We start from the raw sequence: 19,463 nt of genomic DNA, 5'->3' as shown, positions 1-19,463 counted from the left end.
AGAAGTAAACATTATCAAATACAGACCAAGCGTCACATACACATGGACACCAAATGCAAATGCAGAACTTCCCAATAGAGGTCGCAAAAATTTGTGGCAAGTCATAACACCTCAGACAGTAAGCACATCCAAACAATAAAAAGTTACATAATCCATGCAAATAAGCTGGAATATTGCTTCTTGAGGGGGCAAAAAAAGGGATTAAAAAGATAGTTTAAAATTGTATTTCTGAATACCTAAGGATATAAGACTAACAAAAAAAGGGGAGTGTTTTTGTTAGGGGATTGTTTGTTTTAAACATTATGTAATCTTTCAGTTATCAATAAATTTTGAGGCACTCTTTTCCTCCTTCCACTGATTAAGGAAAACCGAGCGGTGTTCCTTTAATCAAGAAGGGGTTTTTAATGAGGCCTCCACCTCTTATCAAAAAAAAAAAGGGGGAGTGCCAACAGACTGAAGACAAAAGCATGGTATAAAACTGCAGCCAATTTCTTTTAAAAAAAAGAGGTTAAAAAAAATACCTATGGAATGTTTTTTGAGGTGAATATGTTCTACAACATAGCACTTGAAACTAAACATCCATAAGCCTACATAGAAGCACAAATCTAACCCTTGCTAATTAAAAAGAATAACCAATAACAAAAATTTTGATTCATGCATGGGAGAACGAAACATGTCCTCAAATTATTTGTTAAGATTTCCAAGTAACAAGGAGTTATGCTTGTGCCTAAAGTGAAATTGAACTTACTTGCACAAGGTTCAGCTCTTGTTCATTTTGCAGACGAGATATTCTTGCAGGCGACTTCCAAACAAGTACCAATGTATCAAAAACAAGACGATTACTTTGTAGCCAGCCAGGTATCAACTTTACCAAAGTTTTAACAAGTGCAAGGCCCTGAAAATAAGCATCTGAAGTTGCAGATGAGGTTACAGGTGGCAAATTAGAACTATCAACCTGAGAAGTACCAAGCCCTTCATCACCCATTGCTGCTTCAGACTTGGGTAAAAATTCGGGAAATGCACTAGCAAGTATCTTTAGGGGAGACTTTGCAAGTTCGTCTCTCAAAGCTTGACCAGTATCCGAACGTATTATGTACATAAATCTGGAAAGTACACATAAAATGGAGGACAGAAAAGAATTACTGAACTAATTTTGAGTGTATTGATATTAACAGCAAAAGCCAGAATCGTAAACCTACCGTCTGAAGTATTTTGGCTCACTTAATCGAGCGAGGAAGTAATCAACAGCAAGAGTTGCATATTTATTTAAGAATTTGGTAAGTGGAAGACGATATGGACTGTTGATCTCACTATATACTTGGCCAGGAGGAAGAGCCCCCTCCAAATCAATTGTCAACGTAACAAGCTCGTCAAGAAACTTTGATGCAGCAAGAGGAAGCAAATGAAAAAGCTCAATGATAGCTGCATAAAAAAGGTAAATAATTTTAAATGCACAAAGTATATGCATAAGTTTCACATACTACTGAAGAAATTTTAAAATTTATTACCTGCAGCAATTTTTGGCTCTTCACCAGCCTTCCATGATTTCTGACTCTGAGCAAGTTTCTCAGGTTCCAACCATTTCTTAAGATGCTCCAACAACTTGCCACCTAAAGTAACATTAAACCAATTGGATAAAAGTTCAAGCAGACGCGCCAGACCTTGCAGTAGAGGCATGCTGAGATTCTTGGTGTGCGCCAAATTGACAAGGATAGGCCTGAGGCTGCTCTGTAGAAGCTCTTTCGGCATCCTCTGTTGATTAATGACCTGAACAGAGATGAAGTAGAGAAATAATTATTCATTAAAATAGCAATCTGGCACCAGAGCTTTTTGGGAAAACTATAGCTGCATGTATCACCCAGCTCAAAGAACCAAAACTGAATTCCATTTCCATTTTCCCCAAAACCATTTATTTAAAAAAAAATACAAACCCAATATATCAAAAGAACAATCTTTCCAACCATCCACTTCCATTTCTTGAACAGCTAGAATTACTTGATTAGATTGTTAATGCATCATGTTGTAAAGACTCATAAGCTTATACAAGCCTATGAAAGCATAAAAAAACAGAGAAGACAACTATAACATAAAAGTTGTATATACCTGTCGTAAACCCTCCTTAGCAACAGCAACAATTTCTGGAGTTCTACAGGTCAAAGACTTGAAAAACATGGCAATGATCTTTGCACGTAATTCTGAATGATTAGGAGTTTTGAAATCTGCCCATGCCATTGTGGTGCAGAGTAGCTCAATGCAAGCTGTTCGAAGCTTATTTAATGATGTGGCCACTTTCGGATTCATGAACTTTACCACCCAAACAGTTTCATCAGCCTCAGCTATTTGCAAAGCCTCTTGAAGAAAATTAATCAATTCTGGTGTCAACTTGAGAAGGGGTGGCCGTAAGGCCAAGCAGAAATTCAAAGCTGTAACTGTTCCAACCTATAAGCCACTCAAAAGTTAAAAAATAAGAGGAAACATTCAAAGATGATTATAAGATAATATACCATGCTTACCTGCTGATCAACAGTCTTAGCTCGAAGTGGACGCATTATAAGAGGTTGAAGCAATGATTGATGCAAAGGTTCAAGAAGCTCAGATACCTCACTGCCAGTCCTACTAGCTAAAAGTGCCAAACATGACTGCACATTTTTTCTAACAATAATAGATGCATTTGAATTGAACAATTCTGAAGCAAAAAAATCAACCACTCCTTGGAAACTTTGCCTGCGCGGTTCATTGTTTGCCTCATCAACATTATTTACCACTCGAAGAACCTGCGTAAGAACCTGACTTGTCTCTTCCTGCTCTTTGCTAGAATAAACAGGCAACCTTTTAAGAACATATACCAGACCCCGAACAACTTTAACTTGAAAAAGGCACAGAGTCTCAACAGTGACCCTCCCAACTAAAGCACCAAGACCCATAACACCTCCCATTTGTGCTTGCCATGTACTCCCATAGCAACAGTGAAGCAGCCGAGGCAGAAGTTGCTCAAAAACAGGGATGCGAACACTTGGAGGTGGAGAGTATACAGGATTCATTGAGGGACTAGAAACAATCATAGGAGTACCTGGGCCCCCTCTTGACATCAGCATGTCAGCATGTTTTGAACGAGCAAGGAACAGGAGCGTTTCGGCAAACACATTTAAAGCATTAAGAGCAGCTTTTGCATGGAGCCTGTTTTCATCTGCTAGCACATCAACTAAGGCATCCAAAAAGATCAAGGGGTCCAGCTCTTTCAGGTTAGAACTGCTACATTTTGACCTGGAACTAGTATTTCCATTTGATGAAAGCATTGGACCACCGGCAGTTGAAGCATTTACTGATGACTGATCAATATGAAATATCAAAGCAAAATGACGGCAAATGTCGACAACAAAATCGTCCTTGGGGTCACTCAGATCTGGTTCTGCACTAGCAGCAATGACGGTCATTAACAGAATCTTGAAAACCGACTTCTCAGCCAAAAGCTGGGTCTTTGTCTTTACACCCAAGTCACTCTGCAGAAGGATATTCATATTAATTGTTATTCAAATAGAACAATAGTTTAATTGATAGCATGAATGATAGCACTTCCTGAATTACATCACAGAAAATCTTGGAAAAAGAGGATAGACACAAGAATGCACAGGACAAAGCTAGTAATTATAGTAGTGGTATGCAGTTGCATTAATGGAGAACGGCATACCTTTGCATCTGACGTCTCAGACCTGCGCCAAGACAAATCAACACTTGAAACTAAAGAAGACAATAAGTGCTTTGGTGTATAACTTTCATCTGAAGCATTGCCTGGCAGGTTAAGCTGAGATGATAAGCAAACACGAAGAAATTTCAAAGCCTGCTTTCTGTAAAATGAACCCATGCCATCATCTTTATGTATAACAGCTGCTACAGCTAGATTTATGCATTTGTCCAATGGAACTAAAATGGGGTTGAGGGCTCAAATGTAAGAATCAGGCGAAGTCCATGCTCTGGGTTCTCCTTACATTCGAGTGCTAGGGGCTCTTTGAGAAAACGTCTATTACGACCACCTAATTTGCCAAGGAGTTGCAATGCTTTCCCACCCCAAGGATAGGGTGCAGGCCTCAAATGAGACCATAGAGCTAAAATCACCTCCGACATCACATTAGCCATACTGGGCTCCAGGAAATCTGGATTTAAACTATCAACCCAAAACTCAAGAGTTCTTAAGCCTAAGCTTACAAGGTCATCACTTCCTTTAAGACATAATACAAGAGATTTCATTAGCCGGGGAAGGTGAGGTAACAAGGAGCTTAAGCGTGCAGGCAACGTTAAGCAAAGTTCCAACAAAAGGTCCCTCATGTCTTCAGCAGTTGGACCTTCAAGCATTGTCAGAAGCATATTTAAGCAAGGTTGCAGCATAGGAATTAAGTCTCGCAATAGAAGCTCAATTTTGCATCCAGCAAGTGCTCTAAACATTATACGAAGAAGTTGCAGATATCCAAGAGGCTTCTCAACTTCAGTAGCATTTTTCATGCAAACTTCCATTATTACAGGCACATGGGGCTGCAAAATACGTTCAAAATCTGTAGGTGCTTTTGCAACAGCCCCAAATATAAACCTAAAGAGATGCAAAACCAGTTTGGCTGGAGGTGTATCTGGATGCTTCAAAGCATCAAGTTTGCTGCTTACGAGAAAATTAACCAAAACATCTGCAAAAGGACGGTAAACCTTGGGAGTTTGCAGAAGAGTAGAAAATATATGAACAAGTTGATTGTTAGAAATCATGGATTCAAAAGCTCTGGCATGCACAACGAGAACATGTCCATGAGATCTCGCGGCTCCATAATTGCCAAAATTTGAGAAAATAGTTGAAGCATTTCCTTCTCCTCATCTTTCTCCTTGAAGAGCGCTAAACAGTGTACACCACTTTTTAAAACAGCAGAAGCTTTCCACACCTGCCAAAATTAGAGCAAGAAGATTTAATCATGCTAGAACTCCACCTTAGATCTGATTATCTTAGTATAATACCTCATCTTCTCTTAATCCTTTGAATGCTTGAGGAACAGGCAGGTTCGAAGTTGATGAGACGAGAACTTGTTGGTGCGTTCCATGAGTAGAAGACGAAACCTAAACAGTTGAAAATAATGGCATGAGATAATATGTATTCCACTTAGTTAAGCGTTGTTATCCCACATCTATTAAGTATTGAGTTTCCTAGGGTCTTACAAGAGTTGGGCCCGTTAGTCCATTAGCAATTGGTTTTTAGTTGAATACTTCAGATGGTATAAAAAACGAGATGTTTTTTGTTTTCCCTGCCTAACCCCATGTGAGACTGACAACTCCCCAGTGAGGTTATCGATGTGTAGGCCCTTGTTGAGCTACACATGATATGTGTTAAGTGGTGTTTTCCGTCATCAATTATGTAAAGGATTTCCTATGGTCTTATATTAAAGCTGGCCCCTCCACCCATTACCAATGAGTTTTAAGTTGGATGCTGAATACACATTTTAGGAAAATGAGAAATAGAAAAGGATAAAATAGAACCTGTGAACGAGGCAAATGAGAGTGTGTGATACTCCATATGATGGTCTTCATTCCTATAAATGCATACAGACATGGATTAGAGAGTATTTCCTTTTTTTGGATATAGGAATATGTTAGCAGAGTAGCATCATATCCTCTACAAACTTAGCGAAATAACCTTTTAACCCCACATGAAATATAGAGGAGATAACCTACCCACAACCAAGGTCTTAATTAGATTTTTACAGTCACCCACTTCCTTAGAATGCTCCACTGGTACTTGCAAATTCAGAACAGCCTGCGAGAACCACATGCATCAAGATAAAAAGAATCAAAGAGAAATTACAAGGAACATAGTGTGGTAAAGACTAAAAGATCATGAATCAAAAATCCAAAGATTTAACTGGAACATCAAAAAAAATCCAATTCTTCGAACTAAATGATATCTTATCAGCACTGGCAATAAAATGGTGCAATAAATTTGAATTTCTAAATAATTTCAAGAAAATTTACTTTGACACGAGAAATCATGGAAATTTTGGAGAAAGTCTCACAAAGTAGAAGTCCAAAGCTAGATCCCAGATCAAAGGCATTTTGCAATATCAAACCAGTTCTAACTTATAAATTTCCTTTACTAGACAAGTAACTGTCAGTATGACTATATTTCCCTTAAATTAATATATTTATATATGTTTTATCAAAAAAATATTTATATATATATATATATGAAATGTAGAATTACAACTCATTTTGATGTATTATGGACATAGCCTTTCAAATTATGACTTCTATAGTAGGTTAATAGAAAGCATAGCAAATTTTCTAGCCTGAATTTCGTAGCTACAGCACAGCATATACATATTCAATTCAAACAGCAGGCCAGAGAAAAACATCCAAAAGTATCTAACAGAGAGAAACAATTAAACAGATAGTTATACAAACCCTAAATTTATCGGTTCATGATAAAAGGAAGTCTAACATTCACGTCATACGAAAAGTGAAACAAATACATTGATAACACCACCTATACTTGATTGCCGACAAAATAACAGATACATTGGATATCAACCAGAGGCTCAGTCAGAACCTGAATAATAGACTAGAGCAAATAAAATTACTTAATACCAAATTTATAGGTATCAAAGAGAACCTGTACAGGAAGCTCAAGTTTTGACCTCAGTGTAGGGCGATCTTTTCCCTCTTCACCCTCCTTTAACAACTATGGATAAACATAGAAATGCATTAATATAGCCAATAGTCTTAAAAAGTAAAGAAAAAATTCAGATGAAAAATCAAAAGGAAGTTGATCCCACTAAATTATCCGAAACCATATTTTGAGAAACAAAAAATCTAGAAATTCAGATAAGCCCAATAAGATCAATCAATCAGAATTTGGAAATAAAAGTCGAACGAAGAATAATGTCTAAGATAGTAAGACAGATAGGCACATAGAAATCATATTTTGAGAAACAAAAAAATCTAGAAACTCAGGGATAAGCCCAATAAGATCAATCAATCAGAATTTGGAAATAAAAAGTCGAACGAAGAATAATGTCTAAGATAGTAAGATGACAGATAGGCACATAGAGAGCATTATAAAATATTTAAACAAACATGTAATGGTCGATCTTATTTGGTGCAGTCTGAAAAACAGAATATCATCATTCCTATGTCCTTGTGAACTATTCTTATACAAGAGGATTAAAAAAAGAATTGATTTGGCCAAATAAAATTAGAAGTTAATGACTCGGAAAAATGTCATAGCCTATCATCTAAAGCTGAGTTCTTTTGCCAACTTTTGAATGCTTCATGGGACAACAGAGAAAAATATGGCACTTATAATACGAAGTCATAGCCCACTATTCAGATGGTTTAGGATATTGAAGATTCAAATTACAAAAATCCCCTTCGAAGGAAAGATCAGGTTACCACTATATTATGCCTAAGCACATAACAAGTGACAGAACCCAGATGAGAGAATCAGAACCAAAGAGGAACGGTTAGAAAGTGAAAACCATGTGCATGAACATTTACAGGCAGCTATTACTGGTTTGTCAACCCAAAGATATAAAGAAATAATTCCTTGGACCATAGCAAAACTGGTACAATAAAATGGGTTAGTCACAGGAGATACATTTTCTAGATTAAAGCTGAGACTAGCCATACTTACCTGGGGAATGGTACGCTTGAATGTACTAAATTTCCCAACAAAAGCATCCAAAATACGCCCCTGAAGTAAAGCAAGGATGCAAGAGAAAATCCATCAAATCAATCAATTCAAGCAATGCTAGTAGAAAAATTACTCAGAACTCATACCAATAAAACACGTGCTTCATCCATTGATGACTGATCAACTCCCTTCTCAAAATTGGTTCCACCTAAATTCAAAAGGAAATTTGTGATACAATCAGCATCAAAACATGAGATGATCCACCACTACACATCTAGGACAAAGAAAACTTGGTAGTGACAGAGTTGGAAAAGGCACCAGATTTAACATCAGACGAGCACAAGTCGTATGAATTCCAAGTGACAGTGAAGCATCATGCATATTAGTTGAGAACAAGTAAATAATCCGTGATAACTGCAGCAACAAATTAAAGTTTATCGGCATCAGAATAAGATGTCAACTTCACCATCACAATTTTTAAACCTACAACAAAAAGAATGGAAGAAAATGATAAAATTCCGATCTCAGATCCATACCTGTGAGAGGGAGAGGTCCCCTCTGACATGATGAACAATCTCTGCCAAAAGACTATATGCCAATGGCCTCAAAGTTTCAAAACAAGCACGTCCAGTTCCAACTAGAACCCTGAAGTAAAATAGAAGAAATTACAAGAAATCAAATGCAATGATAGGAAATAATTTGAATTAGATACACAGGTCAAAGCATAAAACCTAACTTAGCAATGCAATTTTGTGCAAATTTATAAATTGATATCAAGGCTAAGTCGAACAAGCACACTGACCAGCCAAGTTGGTAAGTAACACATGCTTAAAGGCAAAATATAGAGACTAAAAACCATAAAGAAACAGTTAAGCTACTACTATTTCTATCCAAGCATCCCAGACAGGAGAATTATCTGTCAAAGTTCCAAAACAAAGCTTCAAGGAAGTTATTAAATGGTCCAACCAATCAGCATAAGGCAGCTCTTGTAGAAATAAATAATGATAGCTGACAACTACTAAAAGATATATTGTGTTAGTAAAACAAGTCAAACCATCCAAGAGTTTTTGGAACCAACATCGGCATAAGGCAGCTCTTTGAATATAAAGTTCTTATTTAAAGCTCTTGTAGAAATAAATAATGATAGCTGACAACTACTAAAAGCTATATTGTGTTAGTAAAACAAGTCAAACCATCCAAGAGTTTTTGGAACCAACATTGGCATAAGGCAGCTCTTTGAATTTAAAGTTTTTATTTGCCACAGTTTTATCCTGTGTTTCTTAAAACATGTGACACTAGTATGACTCCAAAATCCGCATAATTTTTCTTTTCCACTAGCAAATTTAATAGTCTCTCATATAACATAATGTCAAAACAGAGATGTGAGACCATCACTTGCTTGATCTTTCATTAATTACAACAAGTTTGACAATACAAGATCTTTATCATGGTTTATTGACTCATCTTGATGTAACAATGTAGATAAATGGGGGGGATAAAATTTCACCTCTCTTCCAATAGCGTGTCAATCAAAGGAAACAAACCCCTCTTGAAATCTGTGCCCAAAACATGTTTCAAGGCTACCAACAACTCCTGTATTCAGCAAAATCAGCATTTAAAACCAGAAGGACCAAAATCAAAAAAAAAAAAAAAAAATCTCACGCACAGATTACCTTTCTAATGGATACCGAGTCAGAACATGTAACAAGTAAATTCACAATGCTTTTACATATACTTTCTTCATGTGGTCTTATATAATCAGCAAAGCTCTTCAAAATGTATGTTAAAAAGGAAACTGTCTGCAATAGAGAAGAAAGAAAATAAGCAGACAAATAGAGCAGATCCAGAGAGTAATTAAAAGGCTTCAAATAACTAAAATTACAAAGTTTACTTTCTCTCAAATGAAAGGATTTGAATATTCAACATATTTCCGGCACAGAGAGTTTCAAGTTTCAATCCTTCAAATGATTCTCAAAAGCTACATCCTCAAGAAAAACTTCATGAAAATTTCAGTTTCAATTCAATTACTTCCATAAAACTGATTGTATTTAAGGATAAATTCAAAACAAGAGCATCTCTACACACAACAATATTAAATTGAGACATTCAGCGAACAGTTCAGAAAGAGATCGTGAACAATCCCAATCATACTCTCCGAGACCATTGTCTAGAACTAGTTATATAATACAAAGCATAATATCATATGGCAAAACAACAATTGAAACAATGGAGATAGGAAACCGTGAGATAGAGAAACGCACCTTAACCTGTGCACCTTTTAACTCGATGAAATGAGTCTTCAAATGGGGAGGAACCTTTTCAGGTCCTGGAACAGATATTGCCGCAACCATCAAAGGTAACAGATGAGGGATGTTAGTTTGTACAAGCCGACTATACAATTGAAACAGAAACATGACTACAAGTGGACTCTCTGTAACTATCTTGAATGATCGTGTACTGGGATTCAACTGTCCGTTCCCAGCATATCCACTCGAAGTAATCCCTTGATCCACTGAAGAAGAAGTATCCATAGGCTTGACATCTACTTCCATTCCCATAGCAGCATTATCAAAGAAATGGCTAACTGTCAACCTAAAGTTCTGGTAAATCTTGCACACAAAATCTAAAAAAGGTTGCACCTCATTCTCTAAAGTAGGCCTGAAATTCCTAAGAAGGTCGAAGATAATTCGAATACAAATTAAGCCATTTTCTTCATTATCAGTAGTTAGCACTTGCATGGCTACTTTTAATAGGTCTTGAACAAATGGTCGAAGAACTTCACTGTGAGGAAGCCTATTGAGAATTTCCACCACAACATTCCGCACTTTGTGCTCGGGATTGTCAGTGAATTGAGGCTTAGTAATCTGTAAAAGGATGACTGAGAAGGCTCGGAAGTAGTGTTTGAGGAAATTCAAGTACTCGGAAGTGTGAGCTATCTCCAAACTGTCTCTAACCTCCATGGCCATTTGTAACCTCGTCTGAATTGCTGTTCTCCAAAAACAAAACAAAAATAAAGAAATCAAAATTACAGCAAAAATAGTATCTTTCTAAATTTTTTATGTGGGGGGGGGGGCAAACAGAGAAAGGAAATGAAGAGAGCGAAGGGAATACGGAGGTCAGGTTCCATGAGGTGGCGAGAGTGCTGCTCCAAATTCGGAATAGGACTCATTGTTGGAGGAGAAACCCAAGCTTTTAACTTTCTAGGGTTTTCCCACACAACCCGTTACACTTGTGACTTGTTACTTCGTTCTTGCTCCTCTTTTCTTCTTCAAAATGTCCAAAATTGAAAAGCTCAGTTTGTATCTCTTGCAGAGTTTGGGTTTAAGGATTGAAAAATAATTTCAGGAAACCGATAGAGAAAAAAATGCAGTTGGGGGTATCACTGGTTACGTTCCCTCTCGAGAGTTCATAGCGCTCGATAATTCGCTAAAAAATTGAATACCCTCGATTCTAAATGACTTGCTTTATAGCCCTGATTTGTCTTCACTGATGCCCCGGATCCGTTTCAATGGGTCCGAAATTAATGGGCTTTCGTATTTGGACCTAACCCAATATCTATTTACCCTACGTCCAATAAAGTTGTACCTTTTGACCCTAATTTGACTCGGTAACTGCATCCCTGTGATCTAGCCACATCCCCGTCCAAATTTGACTAGGTATCCTTTTTTATTTTTTATTTTAGTTTGAATTATTAAATTAAAAATAAAAGATTATATAATGAATAGGTCCCTGTTGAATTAGACGATGATCAAATAAGTACTTTAATGAAATATTTTCTTAATTGAAACATTTATTTGAAAATTCATGATTAAATGGATTTCGAAAATTTGATTATAGAATATTCAAATAATGACTCGATTGTTGTGTCTTTCTAATTTTAGGGTTTTTTATTACGTATTTTTTAAAAACGAATTCAATTGATACAATATTTTGTTTAATGACTTATTTGCTTATAGTCAAATTTTATGGGAAGAATTTATAATGTAAACCTAAAATAAAAACAATTCAAATGGATTAAAAATGAAAAAGAAAAACGAAAATCTTACCAGAGTTTAAATATATTACATATTCACTCGTCCTATTATTATCTCTAGAATTATCTATAAATTTAATTGATTACATAATTTTTTTACAAAGATAATTTAAATTCATAAATATAAAAACTTGTTTAAAAAGTAATCTAATTTGATTTGAGTAATGGATGTAGATAAAATATAAATTCAAAATTTTATTAAAAAAGGAAAAGAAACCCAAATTATTGAAATTGTGATTACTTTTAGGGTTAATTATTGGGTTGATCACTTTCCTTTTATATTTGTACATTTTTACTCACCAAACTCAAAAGAGTTATGTTTTGATCGTTTATGTTATGGATTCATTAAACTTCAGTCACTTAAATTATCGATTGTTAAATTTTGGTCATTGAATTGTTAACTCATGTTAGTTTGATGATGTGGCATGTTCGTCAAAAGAGGTTAATATTTAACTTAACCCCTCAATTTAAGATAAAATTATAATTTTACCCTAAAATTTAGATGGATGTCATTTTGACCCTTCAACTTTAGATAAAATATCAATTTGACTCATGAATTCTACCACAATCTTCCATCATCCACCGCCACTCACCACTGTCACCGTCAATCACCATCGATTGGCATCGACCGACATTGTCACTGACTGTTAGACCTCCAAATTCACTCATTTTTACCCCATGAATGTGAATGCAGTGTTTGTTTCGCCCAAAAAAATGCAAAAGAATTAACAAATCTATCATATAACCTTTCGAATTCCTTTAAAATAAAACAACAATGTAGCCACCCATTTTCGTCCGATCCAACTATACAATATAATATAAATGTTTTATTTATATTATGAAAACCACATGGTTTTTTTTAATACATATTATATTTTTACTAGTTTTGGGTTTTTTTGTGTAGGCCCAAGTCAGCCTTGCCAAGCCCACACATTCAAATGAGATTAGGGTTTCCCTCCTCTTTCCACTTAAGCGTCGTCGTCGATTAAATGTGGGAGAATCCCTCTTTCAGTCGCCACCAATAAACCCCAATTTCTCGACGCAACCAACCACTACAACTCAACAAACACGAGTTTTAGTCCTAGTAAAACACTAAAGTTGCACGAAAAATAGGGAACTCTATAGGCCTATAAATTCATACGAATGTTAATACGAAAAGGAAAAATATGAGAGAAAAATACAGAGTATTTGGGGGGTTTGATCGGGCAAAATACAAAGTATTCGGAGGGGGATTTGTAAAAAAAAGAGAAAACAATAAAGAAAACAAAGGAGGAGGAAGGGACTTAGCTTGTAAGGGTGCCGAGAACACCAATGGTCGCTGGAGACAAAGAAACCGAAATGTTTCTTCGTAGATCTCCGGCGCTTAAGCCCTCTTTAAGCCAAAAGAAGCCCGGATTCGTATCCATGGTTGAAAACGATTCGAAAGGTGTCAACTTTCCTCTTCTCCGGCACCGGTGGACGGCAATCGCCGTCGGTAAGCGGCGGCCGAGGTAGCATAACTTCGTCGAAATATAGGCTCGGTTAAAGCACTTGAGAGAACTCATATCTCTCTCTTCTAGTTTTGAGGTAAGGAAACAAATGAGGTTTTGTATGAGTTTGGCCTTTGTTTTGGGCTTTATATAATCCCCACGAAACGACGTAGTACTTTCGATAGGGAGTAGTTTGTAATTTCGCTTAGGGGATAATATCATTTGGGTCCCTTTACTTTTGTACTCTTATTTTTCAATGGTTTAATGGAGTTTTATTTTATTTAATTTGGAACACTTAGTTTTCAGTAATTATATTTTAGTCTTATTATTGTTTGTTATGATATTTTTATTGATATTTAACTTTGACCACTTTGTTTGTAATATTTTCAATTTAACCCTTTGTATGTATATATGCATTTTATTTTATTTTTTGTTTTGTTGCAATTAATTTATTTTTTTCTTTATTTATTTTATTTAATCTAATATATTTTTATATATTATTTTTCTTATCTTTTTTTTCTGTTATTATTATTATTATATATGTAGTATTAAATATATTTTCGTGGACCATGGCTCAATTTTTGTTGACTTTTTTCCCTTTTTCAACTTTTTTTTCCTTTTTGGAATAAAAATTTATTATTTTTTCCGTAAACGTTTTTTCTTTCCTTTTTTATTTTTTTCTTTTTTTCTTTGAAATTTAATATTTTTTAATATTTTTATTATTTATTATTTATTTAATTTATTTCCTTGAAAATCTATTTTCTTCATTGTTTCTTCATTATTTTTTTTCTTTAAACTTGATTTTATATTTAATTAAAAAACTTTTTTTTCATATTTATTTATTTATTTTTATTTTTACAATCTAACATTCTGTTTGACAATTTTTAGAGGAATTCCAACCAATTAAATGTAAGTAATTTAAATCGAGTTTTTTTAAATTTTAATTTCAATTTCAATTTTTCGTAAATAAGACAACCGACAAATTAATTCGTACCGAAAGGACAGTTCAAGGGTGCTAATCCTTCATTGACTGTAACCAACTCCCGAACCCGACACATTTCTGGTAAAACGCAAATCAGGTAAGATGGTGTCCAATCCACCTAAATGCTTTTAAAATGATTGGTGGTGACTCTAACCCATTTTTTCAAGTCGAAGCCCAATTCCGGGCCCAACCGAAAGACGGCCGTGACAAGTAATAATAAAATTATCATTAATATTCATTTAAAAATAATGACAAAAAAATTTATATCTATATCATAATCAAATACATAAATTTTATGTTTATAATATCGTTATGTTAGATTTTTTGTTATGTTTATAATATTAGTTATACATTTTTAATATTTATAAATATTAAAGATGATAAATTTTAATATTATATATATTATATGTGTAGATATTATATAATTGTTTAATATTTATATATTTTAGTATATGTAAAGAAATAGTAATTAATTAAAATAAAATAAGGGTCTGTTTGTTTAGCTGTAATTGGTTTTCCAGAAAATGAATTACTGGAATTTGAATTACTGGAATTTGAATTACTGGAAAATGAATTACTGGAATTTGAATTCTGGAAAATTAATTACATTTCTGTAAAATGAATTACATTTCTGGAAAATGAATTACATTTCTGGAAAACATCTGGAAAACGTTTTATGATGTTTGGAAGATGTTATTTAAACATTTTTTCGGTATATTTTAGTGAAATAAAATTTTATAAATTATATTAATTATTTATTAAAGTAATAGTACTATATTATATTTTAAAAATATTAATTAGTATATTTTAATATCTTTACTAAAATATTATTGAAATATATAAATAATATTATTCATTATTAAATATATAAAAAAAATTATTATATATTATTGAAATAAAAATATAATATCTTATATTATTATAATATAATTGATTATTTTATATAATATTAAAAATATAATATTATATTATTATAAATATTAATAAATATATTTTAAATATTTTAATAATTAATATTTTGATGAAAATGATATTAAAATATTTTATTAATATTAAATTCATAAAATAAAATTATTTTGAGTATTTTTGCTTTGAAGTGAAAAGTTCGGAAAATGACTTACGGAAAATGAATCCGTAAGTCATTTTACAGAAAACACAAAGGAAATTCTGTTACTAGGAAAATGAATTACATTCCGAAAAACGAATTACGTGAAACAAACACGGGAATTCGGGGAAAACCAATTCCGTAATTCCAATTACGGGAAACAAACAGACCCTAAAATAAAACTATTATTATTCTACAAGTTTTATAAAATTATTATTATTTTGTTTTGTTTTGTTTTGTTTTTTATAATATTTATAACCTTAAAAAATTAATACAAATTCAAAGATAATTTTTAGAAATAGTAATGATAGTGGAATTTAATCCAAATTTAACATGAAATACATAAATTTACAACTGTAAAACAATGTATTCGGTAGTTGTAGCAGTAAAGTAGTGGCTGGTGAGATTGATTTTTGTGACTATTGGGCTCAAATTATGGGCGCTAAATTTTTAATTTATTTTTTTTCTTTTGACCAAAACGAATATTTGTCATCGGCAATATCTAACGAAATATATAATTGGAAATATATAAAAGATTCTAATGATATTATTAGTTTAAAGATTAAAAATTTACATTTAATAATATAAACATAACAAAAAAATTCAACATAACAATATTATAAACAAAAAAAATTATGCATTTATTATGATATAGATTTAAATTTTTGGTGCACTTGTTTTTTAAGAAATATTAATGATTAAGCTATTATTATTATTTAATTTTAAAAGAAGTTGAGGAGTTAATATTATTATTTAATTAGCTCAAAAATTTAGACACTTCAAAGAGCTTGACTCATTAGAAAGGTTTAATAACCTTAAGACGATCCTTGAAGAAGCTATGATATCAATTGTTGGATTCGATGAAGCTCAATTGAACAACCGAATAATTGCCAAGAGATGGTGAATTGGCTTTTTGAGTTTAGAGAGCAATGAGTAAACTGATATAGACAATTTGACAAGGATTTATAGTGGTTCGACTTCTCAACCAAGTCTACACCCACTACCTAAGCTCTTCACTTAGGATTTTCTAACAAATTCTTTAATTATTCTTTCTTTTTACAGAAAAAATAGATAACATTTACAACTCCATAGTTTTTCAAAAACTAAGCTAGAACCAATCCCCTTTACACAAAGGATGAGAAATGTAAACAAAAAAACCTCTCAAAGGAATGCGTTTACAAAAATTAAGCTCACTAAAACACTAATATTTACAAGAGAAAGTAAAATAAGAATGAAAATCTCTTCTCTTCTGTTTGATTGCTTGGATAGTTGTTGTCCAACCTTCTTCAAGTGTCATCAACCTGTTTTTATATGTTGGAATGAGTTTGTGGCCGTTTCTAGCCGTTGAGGATTATTTTTCTGCAAAATAAAACGGCCCAGGACAGAGAGTATCGGTTCTCCTTTAATGAGTATCGGTACTACCTTTGTAATATTTAAATAAACTAGTCGTTAAAGACTGTTGGGCTTGACCAGTATCGATATTATGCTTCATGGTATCGATACTACTGTGTAAAGTAGTATCATACCCCTTTGAGTATCGATACCTATTTGCATTCTGAAATTTGAGCAATTTGGAAAACAACTAGTAGTATCGATACTACCAGTGAGTATCGATAAACTAGTCGTTAAAGACTGTTGGGCTTGACCAGTATCGATATTATGCTTCATGGTATCGATACTACTGTGTAAAGTAGTATCATACCCCTTTGAGTATCGATACCTATTTGCATTCTGAAATTTGAGCAATTTGGAAAACAACTAGTAGTATCGATACTACCAGTGAGTATCGATATTTATCTTACCTTTAGTATCGGTACCACGTGAACAATATCGGTACTGTTCATATAGTACCGATATTGTAAGAACAGCTACATACCCAGAAAATTGTTTTATGCTCAAATTATAGTTTAATGTATTTTGAATTATTTTTGAAAACTTTAAACAAATTCAATCAAGTCTAAAAACATTTTGCTTTAATTTGTTATATCAAAACATTATAAAATATGGTTCAACAATATGCTATATTTGTTGAGTTTATGGTATTTTTCTGATGGGACATATATCATATTTGTGTTAGAATGTTAAAAATGAATGAATTGGAAATTTTGGGGTTTAACAGTAGATGTCGAACGATGACGGTGGAGAGTGATGGCCAATAACGTGAGACTTTGGTTGGATTCAAATGTCTAATTGATTTTTTATTATTTAAAGTTAGGGGTCAAAATAATATTTCATCTAAAGTTAAAGGTCAAAATAGTATTCTATCTAAAATTCAGAAGTCAAGTTAAACACTAATCCTTTTTTACTAACGTGTTACATTATTAAACTAACAAGAGGTAACAACTTAGTGACTAAAATGTAACAACAGATAACGTAAGTGATCAAAACATAACTTTTTAAATTTAATGAGCAAAAGTGTATGAATATGAGAGAAAAGTGATCAATATGGTAGTTTGCCCATTATAAAAAGTATTATGGTCTACCAATTTTGGATGGATTGAATTCACCCAAATCGAATGTGAAAAGCGAGAAAGTCTCACGTGCGACAATCTTAATATACGGTTAAGGAATGACGTTATCGGTTTTGTTATTATTTTTGTAACAAAATAGGTAAACAATTACCGGAAATATTATTATTTCTACCGGTTTTGTTATTATTTGGCGTTTTACCGGTTTTGTTAATATATCTGGTAAAGCGATACTTTAAATATTATTTTTTCTACAGGTTTTGTTATTATTGGGCACTTTACTGAAAATATTAAAAAACATTAATGTTTTAGGTAGAAATAATAATGTTTTAGGTAATTTTTTATCGGTTTTATTAAAAAAATAATAACAAAATCGATAATGTCTTTCCTTAACAGTATATTAAGTATGCCGCACCATAGAACTACCGGTGAAAATCACTTGGGAAATTTGGCATGTGTAGGTGCGCCACCAAGTAAGGAGCCACGTCCTAATCAAAGGCTAAAGTGTATGCGTTCAGTTTCACTTTCACACAATATTAGAAATTAAACTAAAACAATGGATGGAGGATGCAATCCAACATGTCAACTTCAATTAACAAGATTCCAGTGAAGTGGACGCTAAGAAACTAATCCCAACACCAATTATCAAATTTTCATTCCCAACGACCCTTTTCTTCCCCCCCCCCATGTGTTAATATAAAGGACTTCAACCTCATTCACGGCAGTTCGACACATCCTTTAAGTTTTCTGTATAGCCATGGAGGCGGAGGAAGGCGGCGGCATCACCATCGTTGGACGGGCGGAGATCGATACTCGACCACCCTTTCGCTCGGTTAAGGAGGCGGTCATGTTATTTGGAGAAAAAGTTCTGGTTGCAGAAATTTATGGCAACAAGCTCAAAGAGGTTGTCTCTTTTATCTTTAGTTATTTAACACAAGTACAAGGCCATGAAATATATCTTATCAGCGGTAAATATAAAAAATATCTAAATTAGAAGAGAATTCACCTGTGTTTTAGATTACATGGATAATGACAACTTAATTTTATATGTCAGATGAGAGTTCAAGTAGGAGAAAGCGGGAAAGGCCAATCCAAGATCGCAGCCCTAACGTCGGAGCTAGAAGAAACAAAGCAAAGCCTGCAAAGGACCAAAGAGGAAGCCAACTCAATGTCGTTCAGCATAAAAGTACTAAAAGAAGAGCTTGAAAAAACGAAAAACGATCTGCAGAAGTTCAGGGAAAAGGAGTTTCAGAAGCAGCGGTTCGAGCCTGACAGTGAAGACTTCAAGTTCATCGAAGAAGCAACCAAAGTGGGCTTCACAAAACCATGCGACCAGAAGAAGAGATACGTGAAATTTGCTAGCCCTCCTTCATTAGCTCAAGTTATTGTCAACAAAGAGGAAATGGTGGAAAAACCAGTTAAGAAAGTTAGAAGGAAGCCAACAATCTCCATGATCGGATGGCTTTTTGCCAAGAAGAAAGGAAGACGAGAAGATGATCAGTCCCCGAGAACAAATGACTTTCAGAGGCACTTGTAAATAATATTAAATTGTGGTCGCAGTTGTAGCTGCAGCGATGACCTTAATAAAAACATTCAAATGCGAGTTGGGGCACAATTTAGTACTGTTCTAGGTGAGCTTGCAGGGTTTTTCTTTTCCCTGTTGGGTATATACCTTAGTTGGAGTTGCCACCAGGATAAATACAATGCAGAGCTTGTGTGATAATCATAGATCATTGCCCTGAATTTTGA

General features: G+C 33.8%; 2 protein-coding genes across 2 annotated transcripts in view; one reads left to right on the top strand and one right to left on the bottom strand.

The window, feature by feature from the left end:
- Window positions 1-11,012, bottom strand: part of LOC120122515 (transformation/transcription domain-associated protein-like) — a 21,415-nt gene extending 10,403 nt beyond the window's left edge. Inside the window, 21 exon segments of the mRNA XM_039141652.1 lie at window positions 749-1,103; window positions 1,200-1,422; window positions 1,509-1,767; window positions 2,104-2,439; window positions 2,514-3,500; window positions 3,689-3,924; window positions 3,927-4,760; window positions 4,763-4,919; window positions 4,993-5,091; window positions 5,509-5,561; window positions 5,704-5,785; window positions 6,638-6,706; window positions 7,658-7,717; window positions 7,804-7,853; window positions 7,856-7,865; window positions 7,976-8,071; window positions 8,194-8,302; window positions 9,165-9,250; window positions 9,331-9,456; window positions 9,919-10,643; window positions 10,769-11,012. Of these exon segments, the coding sequence (XP_038997583.1) occupies window positions 749-1,103; window positions 1,200-1,422; window positions 1,509-1,767; window positions 2,104-2,439; window positions 2,514-3,500; window positions 3,689-3,924; window positions 3,927-4,760; window positions 4,763-4,919; window positions 4,993-5,091; window positions 5,509-5,561; window positions 5,704-5,785; window positions 6,638-6,706; window positions 7,658-7,717; window positions 7,804-7,853; window positions 7,856-7,865; window positions 7,976-8,071; window positions 8,194-8,302; window positions 9,165-9,250; window positions 9,331-9,456; window positions 9,919-10,643; window positions 10,769-10,826 (5,010 nt within the window). The 5' untranslated portion in view covers window positions 10,827-11,012.
- LOC120122516 (WEB family protein At1g75720-like) lies at window positions 2,100-19,463 on the top strand. Its single transcript, XM_039141653.1, has 6 exons — window positions 2,100-2,105; window positions 11,898-11,903; window positions 18,460-18,618; window positions 18,769-19,248; window positions 19,337-19,361; window positions 19,396-19,463. The coding sequence occupies exons 3-5, from the start codon at window positions 18,472-18,474 to the stop codon at window positions 19,343-19,345; spliced, it is 636 nt and encodes a 211-aa protein (XP_038997584.1). The 5' UTR covers window positions 2,100-2,105; window positions 11,898-11,903; window positions 18,460-18,471; the 3' UTR covers window positions 19,346-19,361; window positions 19,396-19,463.

The sequence above is a fragment of the Hibiscus syriacus genome, unplaced genomic scaffold (assembly GCF_006381635.1).
Source record: "Hibiscus syriacus cultivar Baekdansim isolate YM2019G1 unplaced genomic scaffold, ASM638163v2 tig00110387_pilon, whole genome shotgun sequence".
NCBI lineage: Eukaryota > Viridiplantae > Streptophyta > Magnoliopsida > Malvales > Malvaceae > Hibiscus > Hibiscus syriacus.
This window is presented reverse-complemented; position numbering and strand designations above follow the sequence as displayed.

What these genes read in the sequence shown, in the direction of transcription:
- LOC120122516 (XM_039141653.1), top strand. Translation starts at nt 18,472, where the DNA reads ATGGAGGCGGAGGAAGGCGGCGGCATCACCATCGTTGGACGGGCGGAG. An exon ending in ATGGCAACAAGCTCAAAGAG is followed by an intron (nt 18,619 to 18,768) that starts GTTGTCTCTTTT and finishes TTTATATGTCAG; the next exon opens with ATGAGAGTTCAAGTAGGAGA.